The 19,216-nt window shown below is 40.8% G+C and overlaps 1 protein-coding gene across 7 annotated transcripts in view; it reads right to left on the bottom strand.

Moving 5' to 3' along the window:
* Positions 1 to 19,216, bottom strand: part of ccdc24 (coiled-coil domain containing 24) — a 108,548-nt gene that overhangs the window by 31,747 nt on the left and 57,585 nt on the right. For 6 of the 7 annotated variants that reach the window (XM_043699072.2, XM_087990555.1, XM_043699073.2 and 3 more), the window contains 2 exons: positions 14,499 to 14,666; positions 7,805 to 7,903 (listed from right to left, as the gene is read on the bottom strand). In XM_043699072.2, the coding sequence (XP_043555007.2) occupies positions 7,805 to 7,903; positions 14,499 to 14,666 (267 nt within the window). The remainder of the gene's footprint in view (positions 1 to 7,804; positions 7,904 to 14,498; positions 14,667 to 19,216) is intronic. The other variant, XM_043699074.2, reaches the window with a different exon arrangement.

Here is a 19,216-nt window from a genome sequence, read left to right as displayed (position 1 = left end):
CCCTCCAACCACAAGGGATGAACTCAGATTTCTCCAGTTTCCTCATTTTCCCTCCTCCCATCTTGTCTCAGTCCCAACCCTCGAACTCAGCACCACCTTCCTAACCTGCAATCTTCTTCCTGACCTCTCCGCCCCCACCCCCACTCCGGCCTATCACCCTCACCTTAACCTCCTTCCACCTATCGCATTTCTAATGCCCGTCCCCCAAGTCCCTCCACCCTACCTTTTATCTTAGCCTGCTGGACACACTTTCCTCATTCCTGAAGAAGGGCTCATGCCCAAAATGTCGATTCTCCTGCTCCTTGGATGCTGCCTGACCTGCTGCGCTTTTCCAGCAACACATTTTCAGCTCTGATCTCCAGCATCTGCAGTCCTCACTTTCTCCTATTCTTTGTATCTATCCTGCCTGGACCTCTCTTGAGTTTGAACACTTCTTACCAAGTTATTTCTCAACCATATCTTCTGAAGAGAATAATCCCAATCAAATTTATTAATGTAACTGAAGTATTCTTGAAACTATTCTCAGATCTATTTTCCACCTTGTTGAAACCATTCCGATCTCTCCCAAAGTGTAATGTTCAGAACTGATCACTATACTCTAGTTGAGTTTCAACTAGCATTTTATAACAAGTTCATCATAACTTTCCTGTTTTTGTACTCTTTATTAAATCAAGGATTTCATATACTTTTTAAAATCACTTTTTCAACTTGCCTGATCACTTTCAGAGCCAATAATTACTGATGGCATGAACACAATTCAGAGGAATGACCTAAGTTCAGGGAAGTAGAGTGCAAAAATAGCTTGGGTGGCCTCTAGGTAGCTTGATGACACTATGGCTTTAAGAGATGTATTCTGTCCTTTTTTTTTAAAACGAAGAAAGATTGAAATTAGAGAAGCTGAACGGTCTGTTTCAAAGCCCTAAAGTAAACAGCTTGTGAGGCATTGGGGTTTATTTTTAAGGTTGCAACAAAAGCAGCCTGAATGGGGTCAAGCTCATACAGATCCAGGGTTTTTAGTTTTAGTTTCTCAGTAGACGTTGCTGGGATTCGGAAGCTGTAGTACATCTCTCCCTGCTGCTCTCTCTCAGTTTTCTCAATGTTTTTCCTCCTGTTCTGGAGAGTTGCTTGTGAGACAATCTATTTTACTGAACTTGCCTTTGCTAATGATGAGTCTAGATTAGAGAGGTGCTGGAAAAGCACAGCAGGTCAGGCAGCATCCAAGGAGCAGGAAAATCGACATTTCGGGCTTTGCTAATGATGTACTTATGGGATGGTACTATATTGGAACAGTTAATTAGTAGTCAATATAATCAACTATTTTTGATAGAGGTGCAGTTCATTCAATTTAAAAAAAAAGTCTGTATTTTAACTGTAGTGTGTTTTGTTTAAAGTAGAGTAGTTTGGCCAATCAAATTGCATCTGGAAAACAGCATCTTGCACTTGCCTTTAAAATAAGAACAAGTTAGGGTCTAGACCATCTTCTGAATATATTTTGAGGGGGTTTGGTCTGGTCCATAACAGTAGCATTGATTATAATATGACTGAGGAGAAAGTGAGGTCTGCAGATGCTGGAGATCAGAGCTGGAAATGTGTTGCTGGAAAAGCGCAGCAGGTCAGGCAGCATCCAGGGAACAGGAGAATCGACGTTTCGGGCATAAGCCCTTCTTCAGGAATGGGGAAAGTTTGTCCAGCAGGCTAAGATAAAAGGTAGGGAGGAGGGACTTGGGGGAGGGGCGTCGGAAATGTGATAGGTGGGAAGAGGTCAAGGTGAGGGTGATAGGTCAGACTGGGGTGGGGGCGGAGAGGTCGGGAAGAAGATCTCAGGTTAGGAAGGCGGTGCTGAATTTGATGGATTTGATTGAGACAAGGTGGGGGGAGGGGATTTCACCACTCGGATTTCACCAGTTTCCTCATTTCCCCTCCCCCCACCCTGTCTCAGTCAAATCCATCAAATTCAGCACCGCCTTCCTAACCTGAGATCTTCTTCCCGACCTCTCCGCCCCCACCCCAGTCTGACCTATCACCCTCACCTTGACCTCTTCCCACCTATCACATTTCCGACGCCCCTCCCCCAAGTCCCTCCTCCCTACCTTTTATCTTAGCCTGCTGGACAAACTTTCCCCATTCCTGAAGAAGGGCTTATGCCCGAAACGTCGATTCTCCTGTTCCCTGGATGCTGCCTGACCTGCTGCGCTTTTCCAGCAACACATTTCCAGCTATAATATGACTGAACTTCACGTTCAGTGTGCAAGAGTGAAGGGTAGGCCCAAGACTGATATTATACACTTACATAAAGATAATTCTTAGGGCATAAAAACAGAAGTAGCTAAAGTGAACCAGCAAATTAGGCCAAGAGGTAGGTTACAGGTGTGCAGTGGTAGATATTTAAGGGAATATTTTAAAATGCACAAAACAAATACACTCCAACAAAAAACTAAGGGGAGGGTACACCATGTGTACTAAACTATAAGTATTATGGCATTAAATTTAAAGAAAAAATACAATTGTCTGAAGATGGGGGACAGGTTGGATTAGACTTTTTTTTTGAAGAAAAGTAATGATTTCTAAAATGAGGAAAGGAAAAAATAAAGTACATGAGTTAGCAGAAATATAAAGATGAGCAGTGACAATTTTTATAGATTTTTTAAAAATACAGTAAGCATTGGTCCTGTTGAAAAATAGAAAGTCAGGAAATCACAGAAGAAATGAACAGGTCACTTATATCCTCTACAGTAAAGAACATTGCAAGTAACATCCCAGAAATATCTCTAAATCACAAAACGGGAGGGAGGAACTCAAGGACTTTGTGATAACGTGGGACAGGTATAAAATAGGAAATGAATGCAGTTTGAGGCATGTGTAGCACAGCAATCATGGATGACTTCAATCTGCATATAGACTAGGTAAACTAATTGAGCACAAAAGCTGTAAAGGACAAGTTTCTAGATGCCTTCGGGATGATTTTCTAGAGGCGCATTTTGAAGAGCCAATAAGAAAACTGTCCATTTTAGATATTGCACCTTATGATAAAAAGGGCTTATTATTAATTTTGTTTGTACAAGGGATGAGTGCCCACAATATGATAGTTTCAAACATAAAGTAAGATTTTGAGGTAGTCAAATCTGAAGCAAGTTAAAAGATAAGAAAGCAAATTCTGAAAGCAAGAGGCACAAGGTGAGCGTTCTGAATTGGGAAAATACATTAAAAAGTAAGACTACACAGGCAATGGGCAGTCTTTAAATACAAACTGTTACAGCAATTATACATTCAGTCAAGCTACTAAAACACAAAACGTCAGATAACCAGGGCTGACAAAGGAAATTAAGGATTGTACAAAATTAAAAGAAAAGGCTTATAAAGATGCCAAAAATAGTAATAAATCTGAGGACTGGAAATGTTGTTAAAATAGTGAAAGAGGATCAAGAACCAATAAGGAAAGGAAGAACAGACTATGAACCTAGCAAAAAGCATAACAATAAACTATAAAATTGAACTGTAAAAGCTTACAGGTATGTAAAAAAAAGTGTCTGACAATTGTGGGTCATTAAAAGCAGAGTTGGAAGAATGTAAAATAGAGAAACACAGAGAAGCTAAATAGTTATTTTGTGTTTGTTTTCAGAAAGGAAGACACAAGATATCTCCCAGCATCAAACACCCAGAAGTGACTGAAGACACTGACAAGTTGAAGGAAATTAGTGTAAGAAGGTTGTAAACAAGAAAGTAATGAGGCTGAAAGTTGATAAATGCCCAAGACCTAACAGTCGATATCCCAGGGTGTTCAAGGAGATAGCTACAGAGATAGTTGATGCATTGGCAATCAACTTTCAAAATTCCATTGATTTTTGGAATGATTCTTGCAGACTGGAAGCTTGTAATTTTCATCCACTTTTTAAACAAAAGGAGCAAAAGGGAACTACAGATCCATCAGCTTTACATTAGTAGCTGGGAAAAGCTAGAATCTATCAAAAAATGACGTGAGTAATGTTGGATAAAAATGTTCGATTAGCATAAATTTATGAATGAAAATTATATTTGACAAATTTGTTGCAATTTGTTTTACGGATGTACTAACAAAATACATGGGTGTTGATGGTTTAATATATTTGGATTTTCAGAGGGCTTTTAATATGGGCCATGCACAGAAGGTTGCTTAGCAAAATTAAAACACATGGCACAGGATGAAATGTTTTGGCACAAATTGAGGATTAGCTAACAGACAGTAAACAGAGTGTAATAACTTCAAAGCTGGATTCTGCCAGTTAACTTATGTAACACAATTTAATACAACTATAACACTTACTTACAGAGTACTCTTTATTGCAAAAATATACTTATGTGCATAAAAATACTTATACAAGTATATACAGTATAAAGTGGCTGAAACCAGTTCTGTATGGACTTTGCAGGAAAAAAAGACAATGGAATTTGTCATTCCTCAGAGCTTCCATTTAGGTGTAAAACAAAGATATTTGCTGCTCATGCAAAATGACTATTTACATTCTTTTTAAGGCAGTGAGTGGGTCTTGAATCTTGGCAGACACTGGGTATGTTTTGCAGAAAGACTGAGTATATGGTCTTTCCCCACTGCGCCTTACCAACAGCTGCCCCAAGCTTCAGTCCATCCCTCAGGATGTAGTCCTGGACCTTGGAACATGCCAGTCAGCAACACCTTTTTTTGTTAAAACTTCACCTGGTTGAGGTCAACGCTTTGCTCTGGAAGAGCAACACATTTTGGGCAGACAAGAAGAGCGTTTTTAACCTTGTTGATGGTCCTTCAGGTGTAGTTGATGTTTGTCTCGGTGTGTCACAGAGAACAGCCCATTCAGCAGGGCCTTGGGTCAGGGAGCTACTCAGCATGAACCACAACAAAAACCACTGCATCTCACTCCAGAGCTTCTTTGCAAAGGCAAAAGAGATGTGTGCATGACAGTCTATTCCCAATAGCAATCACTTTGTGGGCAGTATGCAGCAGCGGAAGTATTCAGGCATACATGAAGGATCTGATGGGTACTGTCCTTCTTCCCAAGAGATGGAAATGTGTTGCTGGAAAAGCGCAGCAGGTCAGGCAGCATCTAGGGAACAGGAGAATCGACGTTTCGGGCATTAGCCCTTCTTCAGGAATGAGGAAAGTTGGTCCAGCAGGCTAAGATAAAAGATAGGGAGGAGGGACTTGGGGGAGAGGCGTCGGAAATGTGATAGGTGGAAAGAGGTCAAGGTGAGGGTGATAGGTCAGACTGGGGTGGGGGCGGAGAGGTCGGGAAGAAGATTGCAGGTTAGGAAGGCGGTGCTGAATTTGATGGATTTGACTGAGACAGGCTGGGGGGAGGGGAAATGAGGAAACTGGTGAAATCCGAGTTCATCCCTTGTGGTTGGAGGGTTCCTAGCCGGAAGATGAGGCGTTCTTCCTCCAACTGTCGTTTCGCTGTGGTCTGACGATGGAGGAGTCCAAAGACCTGCATATCCTTGGTGGAGTGGGAGGGGGAATTGAAATGTTGAGCCACAGGGTGGTTGGGTTGGTTGGTCCGGGTGTCCCAGAGATGTTCCCTGAAACGCTCCGCAAGTAGGCGGCCCGTCTCCCCAATATAGAGGAGGCCACATCGGGTGCAAAGAATGCAATAGATGATATGTGTGGAGGTACAGGTGAATCTGTGGCGGATATGGAAGTTTCCTTTGGGGCCTTGGAGGGAGGTGAGGGGGGAGGTGTGGGCGCAAGTCTTGCACCTCCTGCGGTTGCAGGGGAAGGTGCCGGGAGTGGAGGTTGGGTTGGTGGGGGGTGTGGATCTGACGAGGGAGTCACGGAGGGAGTGGTCTTTACGGAATGCTGATAGGGGAGGGGAGGGAAATATATCTTTGGTGGTGGGGTCCGTTTGGAGGTGGGATCCAAACCCCCCACCAACCCAACCTCCACTCCCGGCACCTTCCCCTGCAACCGCAGGAGGTGCAAGACTTGCGCCCACACCTCCCCCCTCACCTCCCTCCAAGGCCCCAAAGGAAACTTCCATATCCGCCACAGATTCACCTGTACCTCCACATATATCATCTATTGCATCCTTTGCACCCGATGAGGCCTCCTCTATATTGGGGAGACGGGCCGCCTACTTGCGGAGCGTTTCAGGGAACACCTCTGGGACACCCGGACCAACCAACCCAACCACCCTGTAGCTCAACATTTCAATTCCCCCTCCCACTCCACCAAGGATATGCAGGTCTTTGGACTCCTCCATCGTCAGACCACAGCGAAACGACGGTTGGAGGAAGAACGCCTCATCTTCCGGCTAGGAACCCTCCAACCACAAGGGATGAACTCAGATTTCACCAGTTTCCTCATTTCCCCTCCCCCCAGCCTGTCTCAGTCAAATCCATCAAATTCAGCACCGCCTTCCTAACCTGCAATCTTCTTCCCGACCTCTCCGCCCCCACCCCAGTCTGACCTATCACCCTCACCTTGACCTCTTTCCACCTATCACATTTCCGACGCCTCTCCCCCAAGTCCCTCCTCCCTATCTTTTATCTTAGCCTGCTGGACCAACTTTCCTCATTCCTGAAGAAGGGCTAATGCCCGAAACGTCGATTCTCCTGTTCCCTAGATGCTGCCTGACCTGCTACGCTTTTCCAGCAACACATTTCCATCTCTGATCTCCAGCATCTGCAGACCTCACTTTCTCCTGAAAGACTTCTTCCCAACAGCCCAAGCAATGCTTTAGTGCTTGATGGAAAGTTCTGTCAATGAGGCATTCTGTCAAATGACTTTGGTAGTCTACTCCAGGAACCACCAGACAGGATCAACCCTCTTCTTTAACAACAGGGCCTTTCCTATTACATGCTGACTACTGTCTGATGGACTTGTTGTCAAAAGTGTTTTCATTGACAAACTTGAGAGAGTACCTTACAAGTTCTTACATACCTAGCTCTCCCAAATCAACTTGTGGACATACATGCCTTATCCAGATTCCCTTCTATCTCTGATTGGACTAGCATGTCATATGACCCTTCCTCAGTGCTCGAACTTAAAGGGGCCAACTACTACACAAAGAATAGGAATAGCTGGATCATTCTCATACAAGCGGAGAATGACTAATGGGGTACTGCAAAGATCAATAGATGTATCGATGAATTGGAAATGGAAATATTCGTAAATTTGCAGATGATACAAAGCTAAGCAAGAATTCTTTGAGTGAGGAAGATATAAAATGTTTTCAGAAGGATTTGAACAGACTTAGTGATTGGGCAAGAACATGGCAAATGGAATTTAATGTGGAAAAACATAAGGTCATCCATTTGGTACAAAGAACAGATGCACAGACGACATCATAAATGGAGAGATGTTGGAAAGGGTAGGAATGCAAAGGAACTTAATTGACTGTCAGTAAATGACTGAAGTCTAACATGCAAGATCAAAAGCTGTAAGGAAGGCAAATGTAACATTGTTTGAATTGGGGAAGCAGAAGAGATCTTACCCAAAATTTGATGTTAACAACCCCAACTTGTGAGTTTTGGATGAGCTCTCAGGAAAGAAACATAAGGAGCACATTCTGAAGAGATGACAGGCTCTTTCATTCCTGGTGCAGAGAATGCTAACCCCCTCAAGAATCTTCTAAGCATCAGCGTGACATTCCACAAAACATCATCCAAAATGGGCGCAGTTTTAACAATAATACCTAAATGCCATAACTGGGACTTGCCTTTAATCATTTAGCAGTTATATGAAAAATGACAAAGACCATATTTTTCATCACTCACTGTGGCATTTTGATAATGTTTTTGTAAATATCAAAGATTTCCAAAAAATGTAATTGATACTCACTGCAAATGTGCCACAACTTCATCAATATTTCTGACATTAATCTTGCCTTTTATGGCATTTATATTATCCTTGTAGTTGGAATTGGAAAGGCCTGAAAGGCTAAAAGAGGAAGGAGTCAAAGTTAAGGAAAACATATTTCTGAAAATCTGTATATCTTTTCATAATAGTTCCTTACAAAAATCTTGATCTTACACAATTAGAATTATCTTAGCTGCTGTTTCCACCAAGTCTCTATAAAATACTGGGTGGAAATTTCCCCACTTTGGTGTGGCATGGGTAATGGTGAGGAAGATGGGAAAATGTGAGAGAACATAAATCAGATTCTGGATACGGAGAAATTTTCCCTTCAAGCTGTAAATGGTGAATCCAGAATCCTGTCTTGAGCAATGACTACTTTATTTCCATACGTCTTATTAAAATCCCAATTCACCTTATTTATATGCCATTTCCAAATCTCCATCCTTTACTTAAAAACTAGACAGGGCAAATTCCCAACAAATAAATCAAAGCAGGTACCTGGTGGCTGCAGCTCACTGAATGTTTGCTACATCGTGTCAACTACAAAGAGATCTATTTGTACCTGTTCGTTACTCCTGTTAGCTATCCACTTTTCTATCTACGTCACTATTAATTAAAGTCTCTGAAAATAAGGCAACACTAAACGACCCCATGGATGTACTGTCAACTTGTGACATTTTACTGTAGCATAAGACTTGTTCAAGATTATAAAGAAATGCAAATATGCCAAATCAATAGCAGTAGTTCATGTTGGAGAAATAAAGCCAAATTCAATTGGTGATATCAGCTGACATTTTACTTTACTACCAAGATATTAAAAAGTCAAATCAGATGAAACTGCCTCTGCAACTGTGCATAGAATGTGTGAGACAGCTTATCTACCGCACATAACTAAAGGTCTAATTAGATCATTAATTTGCAAAATAGATTATGATGAATATCCATTTAGGAAGAATGATAATAGGCTGAACATAAAATCACAAGGATATGATCACTGCACCACATGGTCAGAAGATCAGGTCCATTTATCTTGGGCTTTCATAGCAGGAGTTCTTGAGAATGATTACATAGCACATTAGTAAATTTGAAGAAGGAAGACAGATGCTGCCATGATCAACAGAACATGGCTGACTGCAGACTGTGTTGAACATCACTGATTTAATCATTGACAATCTGTTATGAAGATGTGTGTGTGTACCTTTAAGAGAGGTAAAAGCAGCAGAACTACCGGACACAGCACCAAGTGTTCTCGATAAGGCAACAATGTAACACTGGGTCAATTAGTTCCTTGCCTGGAGACAAAAACAAATTTGAATTCAACCAATCAGTTGAAATTATACCCTGGAAAAATACCAATTTCCAATCAAGTTTCAATTGAGTATATCGACAATCTTAAAAGCCAATGTAAACAATCCAATGCTCTGGGGAATAAGACCAGGGGAAAGTTGAACAGTTGAGAGGAGGACTGCCAAGACCTAGCACATTACAGACTGCTTGAAAAGAATCGCTCATAAAAGTACTTTTTTGATCATTAACCTGTGACACAGAAATTCCTAACAAGGAGAAAAGACAACACGACAAGAACCTACAGCTGCCTGATTTTGAGATAAGTGTTGTTTTGTAAATCTTAATTGGGAGTTTTAGCGGACTAGAATTATGGAAGGAAAGATAAAAGGTAGGTTAGAGAAAGAAATTGTAAATAGTAGTTGGTTAATTATTCTGTTATATTTTAAGAAATAAAGTTGTTAACTTTTACGTTATATAGTTCTTGGCCACTCAATTTTTTTGGAGATTACTGCATAGGATAAATCTTTTCTGTGTTGCTGGTTTTAAATTAAACAGGAGAGTTTACCCAGTGTCATTACAGTTTGGGGGCTCAGGTCCGTGATTTGAACTGGTTTAGACAAATTTGAATAGATTTGGGGGCACAAAAAACTCCCAGCAGATTTAAACACTTACAGATCTTTAAATAAAACGTAGGTGAGACAATTTGTTTAATTTTGTTGACTTGTGGTCAATTAAATTAAAAGTGAAAGAAAGGCTCTTAAAATTGAAAATGAGGTTCTGGAATTTGAGGACGATTCTCAAATTTGCCAAGGAAGTTTTGAAGGAAAGAAAAAGGCCATACTTTTAGAATTAGCAAATAAGTTAGATTTGGGTTTAATCAAGGACAAAAGTTAAGCTGAAATTGTAAAGGGCTTACTCAAACACTTAGGTGTATCAGAGAAACAGACAAGTGCAGTAGAGATAGAAAGACAAATTATAATTGAGGAAAATGGAGTTAGAAGATAAACAAACAAACAGAGAAAGAGGGAAAGAGAAAGAGAAAGGAAAAAGAGAGAGAGAGGGTTCTAGGCTGAGCAAAGAGAGAAGAAAGGGAGAGAGAAAGAGATAGAAAATGTGAACTTAAGAAGTTGCAGCTTAGTCAGCAAAGTCAAGTTAATAGGATGGAGATTAAAAGAGAAGGTAGTGATATATATCAATATGTCAAAACTTTGCCACATTTTGATGAGAAAGATGTCGATGCTTACTTTATTTCATTTGAAAAATTGGCGAGGCAGATGGCGTGGTCCAAGGATTTATGGGTAAAGCTAGTTCAGACTAAATTGGTAAGCAGAGCGAATGAGCTATTTGCTGCACTGTCAGATGAGGTGTCAAGAAATGAATTGGTACCAGAAGCATATAGACAATTGTCCAGAAACACAAAGGAAGAACCAGGTCAGACTTAGGTTGAATCCTTTTGAATTCAACAGTCATTTTGATCGAGGGGTGCATGCTTTGAAAATATGACATTTGAGGCTGTCAGAGAGATTATTCTGCTGGAGGAGTTTAAAAACTCACTTCCAGAGATGGTAAGAATTCAGGTGGAGGAACAGAAAGGTCAGGAAATGAGAAGGGCTGCAGAATTAGCAGATGAGTGCATGCTGATGCATAAGACAAGCTTCCAGCCAGAATTTTGTCCTGTGAAGGATAGAAGTTGGGAGAAGGGGAGATCTTACACTACTAAACCAAGACTAGAGAGCACTGTTAAGATTTTACCACAGGACGGTGGAAAGGAGGTGAAAGGCCTCAGGTGTTTTCACTATGGTAAAGTGGGACACAAAGACACAGTGCTGTCATTAAAGAAAGGACGCTGTGGGAAAAGATGTGGTAAAAGAAGCTAAGCCAGTGGCAACAGTGAAGGTAGTAAAGGAGACCCCAAAAGCTGAGGAGCTGCAGGAGAGTGCACAGCCTAGGCAGGGGCTGGATATGAAGTTAGTACCCGACCTCTGCAAAGAATTCACCTCTGTGGATAAAGTTTACTCAAAGAACAGGGGAAGAAGGACAAGAAGTTATAAGTTTGAGAGATACAGGATCTAACCAGTCGCTGATAGTAAGGGATGAGCAAATATGCACTCTTTCTGATCTGTTGCCCAAGAGTGTGGTAATTTGTGGGACAGATGTACAGAAGTTTAGCATTCCTCTATGTAAAATCACGTTGGCGTGCCAACTTAAGACTGGGCAAGTTAAAGTGGGAGTGATTGACAAGAGTGTCAGTTCCAGGAATTCAGTTTGTTCTTGGGAATGATTTGGCAGGATCAAAGGTGGAAGTGACACCCTTGTTGTGGAGAAGCCCAAGGAAGACCAAGAAACTGAAGTTAAAACAGAAATATCGTGTTATTTTCCCAGGCTGTATGGCAACCAGATCCCACTATCATAAGTCACAGCACAAAGCAAAAAATAAAGAGAAAGATGAAAGAGTTGAGGTTCAGTTAGCGGATACCCTGTTTGATGTAATGGTGCAGGAAAAACCTGAACATGCAGAATCAGTCAGAAGTGTTTAGTCCTATAAAAAATATATATGTGGATGCCTACTCTGAAAAGGAGGCAGAGAATATTCTGGAGAGTTATTATCTGAAAGATAGAATCCTCAGATGAAGAGACCATGGCAGGTTAGTGCAGAGGAGAAATGGGCTGAAGTGCACCAGATTGTGTTGCCGGTAACATACAGACAGGGACTGTTACGGGTAGCACATGAGCTACCCGTAGGAGGTCACCTGGGGTTATGAAAGACTCAGGCTAAGGTACAAAAAAAATTTTATTGCCCTGGAATGCACAAGGATGGGGTTAACTTTTGCTTACGTGCTATACATGCCAAATAGTAGGTAAGCCACAGGCAGTAATAAAACCAGCACCTTTGTTACCAGTTCCCGCATTTGAAGAACCTTTCACGCTGGTTATAATTGATTGTGTAGATCCCCTCCTGAGAACTAAAAGTGGGACCCCGTACTTGTTAACCATAATGGAGGTGTCTACCAGATTTCGGGAGGCAATTCCATTATGGAGTATCAAGGCAAAAACGGGTAGTAGAGGAGTTAATAGCTTTCTTCACACAGTATGGGCTACCCAGAGAAGTTCAGTCGGACTAAGGGTCAAATTTTACTGCACGTCTGTTTAAGGAAGTTATGAATAGCTTAGGCATGTAGCACTTTAAATCCAGTGCATATCATCCTGAATCCCAGGGAGCTTTAGAAAGGTGGCATCAGACCTCGTAGACCATGTTAAAAGCTTATTATGATTACCAAATGATTGGGATAAAGATATCCCATTCGTATTGTTTGCCATTAGAGATGTCCCAAACGTATCTACTCAGTTTCCTTCCTTTGAGTTAATATTTAGTCATGAAGTCAGAGGCTCTTTGAAACTAATTAAAGTAAAATTGACAGGACCAAAGTCGGAGATCTCACAATTAGATTATGTATCGGAGGTGAGGGAGAGATTCAATTGAGTAGGTGAGTTAGCTGAAGAGGGTACAGTGTAGAATGAAGCAAGTGGCAGATAAAAACTGAGACTCGGATGTTTTCCCCAAGAGAATATCGTGTTAGTACTGTTACTAATGATACTTGCTGTGTGAAAAAGATTTTTCTTAAAATACAATTGCTTCTTTTGCAAATCACTATAACCCGATGCAGTCTTGTTCTTGTTCCATTTACAAGCAGGAATAGTGTCTCCTCTCTATCCAGCCTGCTCATGATTTTGCAAACCTCTACCAAATCTTTTAGACTTCCCTTCAAAGAAAGTTCTTCAATCAAGCTTCATAACTGATTTTCATAATCCCTTGAATCAATGCAGGAAATAATTTCTGCATCGCTCCAAAGCATTCACACTCTTTCTATGATGTTGTGCTGTTATGGCACCAAGACAGATAAACCAATTCAGGTAGGAGAAAGTGAGGACTGCAGATGCTGGAGTTCAGAGTTGAGAGTGTACTGCTGGAAAACCACAGCAGGTCAGGCAGCATCCGAGAAGCAGGAGAATCGACATTTCCGGCATAAGCACTTCATCAGTTTCCAGCACTACAGTCTCGACAGATGAGCCAAAACAGCTTTTTTACCTCTATATTTGCAACACAGTAAAATTGAACTGAAGATCCCTGAATAGTCACTCCATAGTTCCTAACCCAGACTTCACCAATAATTAATTTTCAGAGGCCAATTTTGTATCTTAAAACAAAAGACCTAATCTTATTAGATACACAAAAACTTTAGCCGAGAGAAAATTAAATAACACGTTAAGTTGATTATTGCCTGTGCTTTAAACCCAAAACATTTGTTTTCAGTCCCCATTTACAGAAAATACGGATAAAAAGTCAAGGATAAATAAAAGAAAGCAACAAAGCTAGTCAGATTACTGAAAATCGCTTTCAGAATGGGCTATTTCACAGGCATAAATATGGACTCCTTGCTGCTTATCTGATACCTTGATAAGGGTCACCATCTCAGTTCACAGGCAATGGCTACAATACTTAACTCCGCTCTCTAATCTTCAGGCTTCCAGAAGCTGATGTATCAGATTAGGCAGGAAGTTTTCAAATCTTCATGCTGTCGCAGTAGCAGCCCAGAACCATCTCTCAGAAAACAGTTTAAAGAAGAACCTTAATTCCAGTTCTTTGATGATAGAATGGTTGATTTTTCCTGAGGCCTCAATTACCATTCAACAACTGCTATCCGCTCAAACAGAATTGCCAAAACCACAATGCTCCTCCTGGGGATGCTGTGTCGTATGCTTAATCAGCTTATTAGCCTCCAGGTCTGACTTCACGAACAAACCAATATCACTTAAATTGTGAAATACTGCAATCTAGCGCACCGTGAACAATGCGGCATGAAGACCAATGTAACGGTAATCACATTAATGTTATCAAGTCTTCTGATACAACATTTCTTATACTAAACCACAGCTAAAAGCAAGGCTTGTACACCTTTGTAAATATGGAAAGAACAGTTATCATCAGTCATACCTGGCTAGGAGGATATGGAACAGGGCAAACTGAACAGCAAATTAATATCACCAGGAGAAGTTTTGAACACACATTATTAAATGAACCCTTGGAATTTAATTCATCTCAAGCACAAATCATCAGTAAAATGTCACACTGTTGACAAAGTTCCTGTATGGTAGCCTAGTGGTAAGGTGTGAAATTAAGGTTAAAAGTACTATATGTTGTGGACTATAAGTAGAAAATAACAAATAACTTAGGGCTGTAAAACATTGAGGTTTTATATGTTGACTTCAAATGCCCAGGTGCAATATCATTGCCCACATCACAAGAACAAGATGTAATTCAATTATATTAGACATACAATTATAACACAATCATTGGAAAAATCCTGTAATATAGTATAATCTTACCAACCTTCCATTCTCATTTCTGTTGCTGGTTTCAAAGGTTCTTAGTCCCACCTGCTGGTCTATCAAATTCACTGTGTTTGCAGGATTATTCATGGTGTTTTGAACTTTATTTTGTCCCATTGCAAAACTGACGACATCAGGATTATAAGGTGCAAGTGCATCATTCTTATCCCTAAAGAAAAGAAATTGTATCAGCCATGACTCAGACATGGAAACCAGTCAGCCTATTACTATTCTAAATTTTACAAATGGTTGTGGTAATAGTAAAATAATATGGTTTATTCCAATCTCTATTTCTCCATACTTCTTTTCCATCTGTGTGAAATTCAAGCCCTTGGGAATCTCAAGCCCTTTTAAAAACAACAGATATCCAATTGGAAGCAATTTTACACTATGTATGTACCATGACCTACTGTAAGGTTGGAATAAACAGGAAAACTCATTATCTGTTGAGATATGTAAATTATATTCTTTAGATGGAAACCAACACGCTAATTAGTTGCAGTTTACAACACTTTTAATCACAAACTCTTTTCTCATAATAAAAACTGATCATGCTGTGGAATGTAGAAAATCTTTATATCTAATAACATCAAAAGATCCCGACAGGTATATCTTGGGTTAATGCAAAATTTGGTCAATGATCCTAAGCTTCATAAAGATAAAAATGATTACTCTACTCAAACCTGATCTTCAGAAGGGAAGTATGATATTTCTTTTCCCTATTTTAGAATCAATTTACAATCTCACACCAGGGGTCTGATTCCAGATTTACAAATATTAATACCATGGGATACAATAATTCCCATTCAATATTATTTCATTCAGAAGAGCTCGTCAATAAATTCTCTGTGAAGCTAGGTATGTACCAAACATAATACTATTAGATTAGATTAGATTAGATTAGATTAGATTACTTACAGTGTGGAAACAGGCCCTTCGGCCCAACAAGTCCACACCGACCCGCCGAAGCGCAACCCACCCATACCCCTACATTTACCCCTTTAACCTAACACTATGGGCAATTTAGCATGGCCAATTCACCTGACCCGCACATCTTTTGGACTGTGGGAGGAAACCGGAGCACCCGGAGAAAACCCATGCAGACACGGGGAGAATGTGCAAACTCCACACAGTCAGTCGCCTGAGTCGGGAATTGAACCCGGGTCTCTGGCGCTGTGAGGCAGCAGTGCTAACCACTGTGCCACCGTGCCGCCCACAGCATTTTTATTAGCTTAAAAACAATTGTAATAAGAGGTCCTTCTACTCTACAGCCATGTTAAATGTTGACTCCAAATAGACAGGACAAATAGTTAAACAAACTATGAAAGGTTGGAAAGTGTACATGTGCAAAGGGACTTGGGTGCCCTAGACAATAAATCGCTGAAAGTGAATGTGCAAATGCAGCAAGCTATCAGGAAGGCTCAAGGAACGATAGCCTTGTTACAAGAGCAGTGAAATCTTGTTTCAGTTATATAAAAGCTTGGCCAGACTGCACCTGGAGTATTGCGTGAAGTTTTGATTTCCTTATCTCAGGAAAGATATTCAATTGGGAGGGAGTGCAACAAAGGTTTGCCAGCTTTTCTGCTAGGTTGGTAGACTGTCCTCTGAACAGACAGCAGGCAAACTAGGCATATATTGTCTCGAGATTTTAAGATTGAACAGTGATCTCATTGAAGCTGACAAAATACTTAAAAAGGATACAGGGTAAATGCAAACAAGCACAATTTAAAAATAAGGGGAATCACATTTAGAACAGATACAAACAGCACTTTTATCTGAAAGGGTTGTGACCCTTTGGAATTTTCGAACCCAAAGGGTCATGGAAGCTCAGTCTTTCGAGTATATTTAAAGTGGAGGCTGATAGATTTCTGATTACAACTAGTGTAAAGGGTTATGGGGATAGTGCAGGTAAAAAGGTATTGAAATGTTGGATCAGCCATGATCATATTCAATACCAATGCAGTCTCAACAGGTTGAATGGCCTACTCCTGTCCCTCTGTTTACTCAACATTCCACCCAAATTACTGATCACATCCTATAAATGCTCTCATTTTCAAAATTTATTACACAAACAACTTGCATATTGATACAATACCTTGACTGTAGTGAAACCCAAGGCTCACATCAATTCTATAAAATTAAACAGATACAATGACATAATTGTGCTAAAATCCGACTGAAACATTAACTTACAGTGCAGCAGAACAGATGGTAAGAATCTATCTCCATGACACATGCCAGCTTTAGTAAAATAAGCTGGAACATATCACCCTGAGGATAATTCTTATGTGGTACAGAATTTTTAGGAACTCGGTGACAATGATTTTGAGAAGGCATTTGATGAAGTGCCACATAAGGTTATTGTGGAAAATAAAAGCTCATGGCTTAGGGGCAACATATCAGCACATTTAAAGGTCTGGCTGGTTGGCAGAAAACAGACTGCGTGCATAAAGGGGCCTTTGCCTGATTGGAAGGAAGTGATGCGTGGAGTACAACAGGGTTCTTTGCTGGTGCCCCAAGAGTTTGGAATTTACATTGATTTGGCTAATACGTTGCAACATTTAAGAGGCATTTGATTGGGTATATGAATAGGAAGGGTTTGGAGGGATATGGGCCGGGTGCTGGCAGGTGGAACTAGATTGGGTTGGGATATCTAGTCGGCTTGGACAGGTTGGACTGAAGGGTCTGTTTCGGTGCTGTACATCCTTATGACTCTATGACTCTAAAAGATAAATGCATCAAAATGAGCATCCAAGTGTCTCAAAGCTGGTCCTTCTCTCAAAGTTACTGTGCCCTTGAGTTTTTTCCAGAGAGGGGTAATTGGCCAGGCTCCAACAAGGGCTGGGTTTTAAAGGTTTATTAGGGCCTGCTTTGTTTACCCCTAATATATAATGCTTCCAGCTGAAGGCTTTCATGTCTTAAAAACAGATATAATCAAAGGGGAGCAGCCAGCTAGCTGTGTAGCTGGGCTTTGTTTAGAATAGAATTAGTTCAGCAGCAGGGTGTGTGAAGAAAGGCTGCTGCCACTAAGTCCAGCCTGGTACTCTCTCTGGCTTAAAACCTGTAAGCCTTTGTTTGATTCTACCTTTTGTGCCAAGAGGGTGTTTATGGGGACTGATGCAAGTACGTTTGGAACAGCATCATAAAGTCAGGATAGTTGGTCAGGTTTTTGGATAGGATAATTAATCCAGTATTCTATTTTCTGTTCTTTGTATTTCATTCTGTAATCTCATAAATAAATTGTTTGTTTAAAACTTAGCAGTTGGACCAACTAAATCAGGAATATCCACTGTACACTTACCTGAAATAAATAGCAAAGTTACAGTCTGGGCTACCTGCTGGAAAATGCTTTGAGGGGTCAGGCTTAGTCCATAACACAATGTCAATGGCCTTTATTCAGATTATTGCTCCTGCACATCATGCAGACCAGCAAATGGGTGAAACGCTGACACTTTTGATCCTGCAAAGTGCCCAATCTACCTCAAATTGTTGTGAAAAGGCAAAGTATTTCAAAGATTTGAAGAACAAGTTAGGGAAGCTGTTTCATGCTGCTACTATTCTGGATAAGTGTTATTTCCATTAACAGAAGCTACAATTTGTCCAAAACGTCATTCTGACTACCACTTGATTGAGAACAACCTAATTTGACTCAACATCGAGTACCAGTGCCGGGTACCTAGGCTGTACATCCGAGTGATTGGATGAATGAGAAATAGGGTACTCATTGAGCAGGGTTCCCCTACTCTGCTTTAAGACCAATCCCCACTGAACCACACCTGATACTCTAAAAGTAAGCAAGTGTTTACCTTCGATGGACAGAATTACAGTTGAAACTGGAGTACCATGGTTTGGCAACCTTCCAAGGGTGTATCCCTCATTAGGTATGAATCTAGCAAGTAATGCAGCTAATAGCCCATGAGAACTGTTAAACTTAAATTTCTAGGAACACCTCCAAACAGAACTGGCATTAAGTGCTGGTACTGCAAACACTATTTAAAAGAAAAGTCAAACTTCCGGACCTCAGCAATTATCACAAGGCATGAAGTGATGGAAAGGAATAATAAGATGTCGAAGGAGTGAATGGATTTAAATGATTGCGGATTTCACATCAACATTATTTCACTTTCAATATTAAAACATACAGAATATCACCTCAATTTTTGTAGTCAGTTCTTTGATGACTGATGAGTACACCATCCCTGGGTCGCCATACCTGTCTACCTTCAGTCACACCCACCTGTCCCTGATCACAGGCCAAATTTTAATGACCTAGTCTGAGGGTTGTGACCACTCCTGGAAAATAAGGAGCCTTTCCAATCAAATCTGGAGACAGACAAGGCTACCCCTTCTATCTGGCCTGGTTGTTTGTTCCATAGAATGTTTTGGCAAGTCCTTCAAGAATGATGCAGGCATAAGGGTGGCAATCCCAGGCTGTGGGGTGCAGGACAGAGCCTCCCCCCCGTTTATGAATAATGTCGCCACTTTCTGCTCAAATCTGTTGGCGAGCAGACCAATGAGCATCAAAACAAGCTCCCTCAATGGCAAAAGGGAAATCACAGCAAGAGCGAGGCCATTTTCTTCGGGTGCTGAGCTAACTAGCTTTTTTCCTCTTCACCCTCAGGTCAGACTATCTGAAGGTGCTGACGATATGATTCAAGGGAGCACAATTAGCATTAAAAACTGAAAGGAGCAAGTAGTGATGGGCAAAACCAAACTTGG

The sequence above is a fragment of the Chiloscyllium plagiosum genome, unplaced genomic scaffold (genome assembly GCF_037043375.1).
Source record: "Chiloscyllium plagiosum isolate Xiang-an unplaced genomic scaffold, Cpla_swu_hap1 HiC_scaffold_9, whole genome shotgun sequence".
Classification (NCBI taxonomy): Eukaryota; Metazoa; Chordata; class Chondrichthyes; order Orectolobiformes; family Hemiscylliidae; genus Chiloscyllium; species Chiloscyllium plagiosum.
This window is presented reverse-complemented; position numbering and strand designations above follow the sequence as displayed.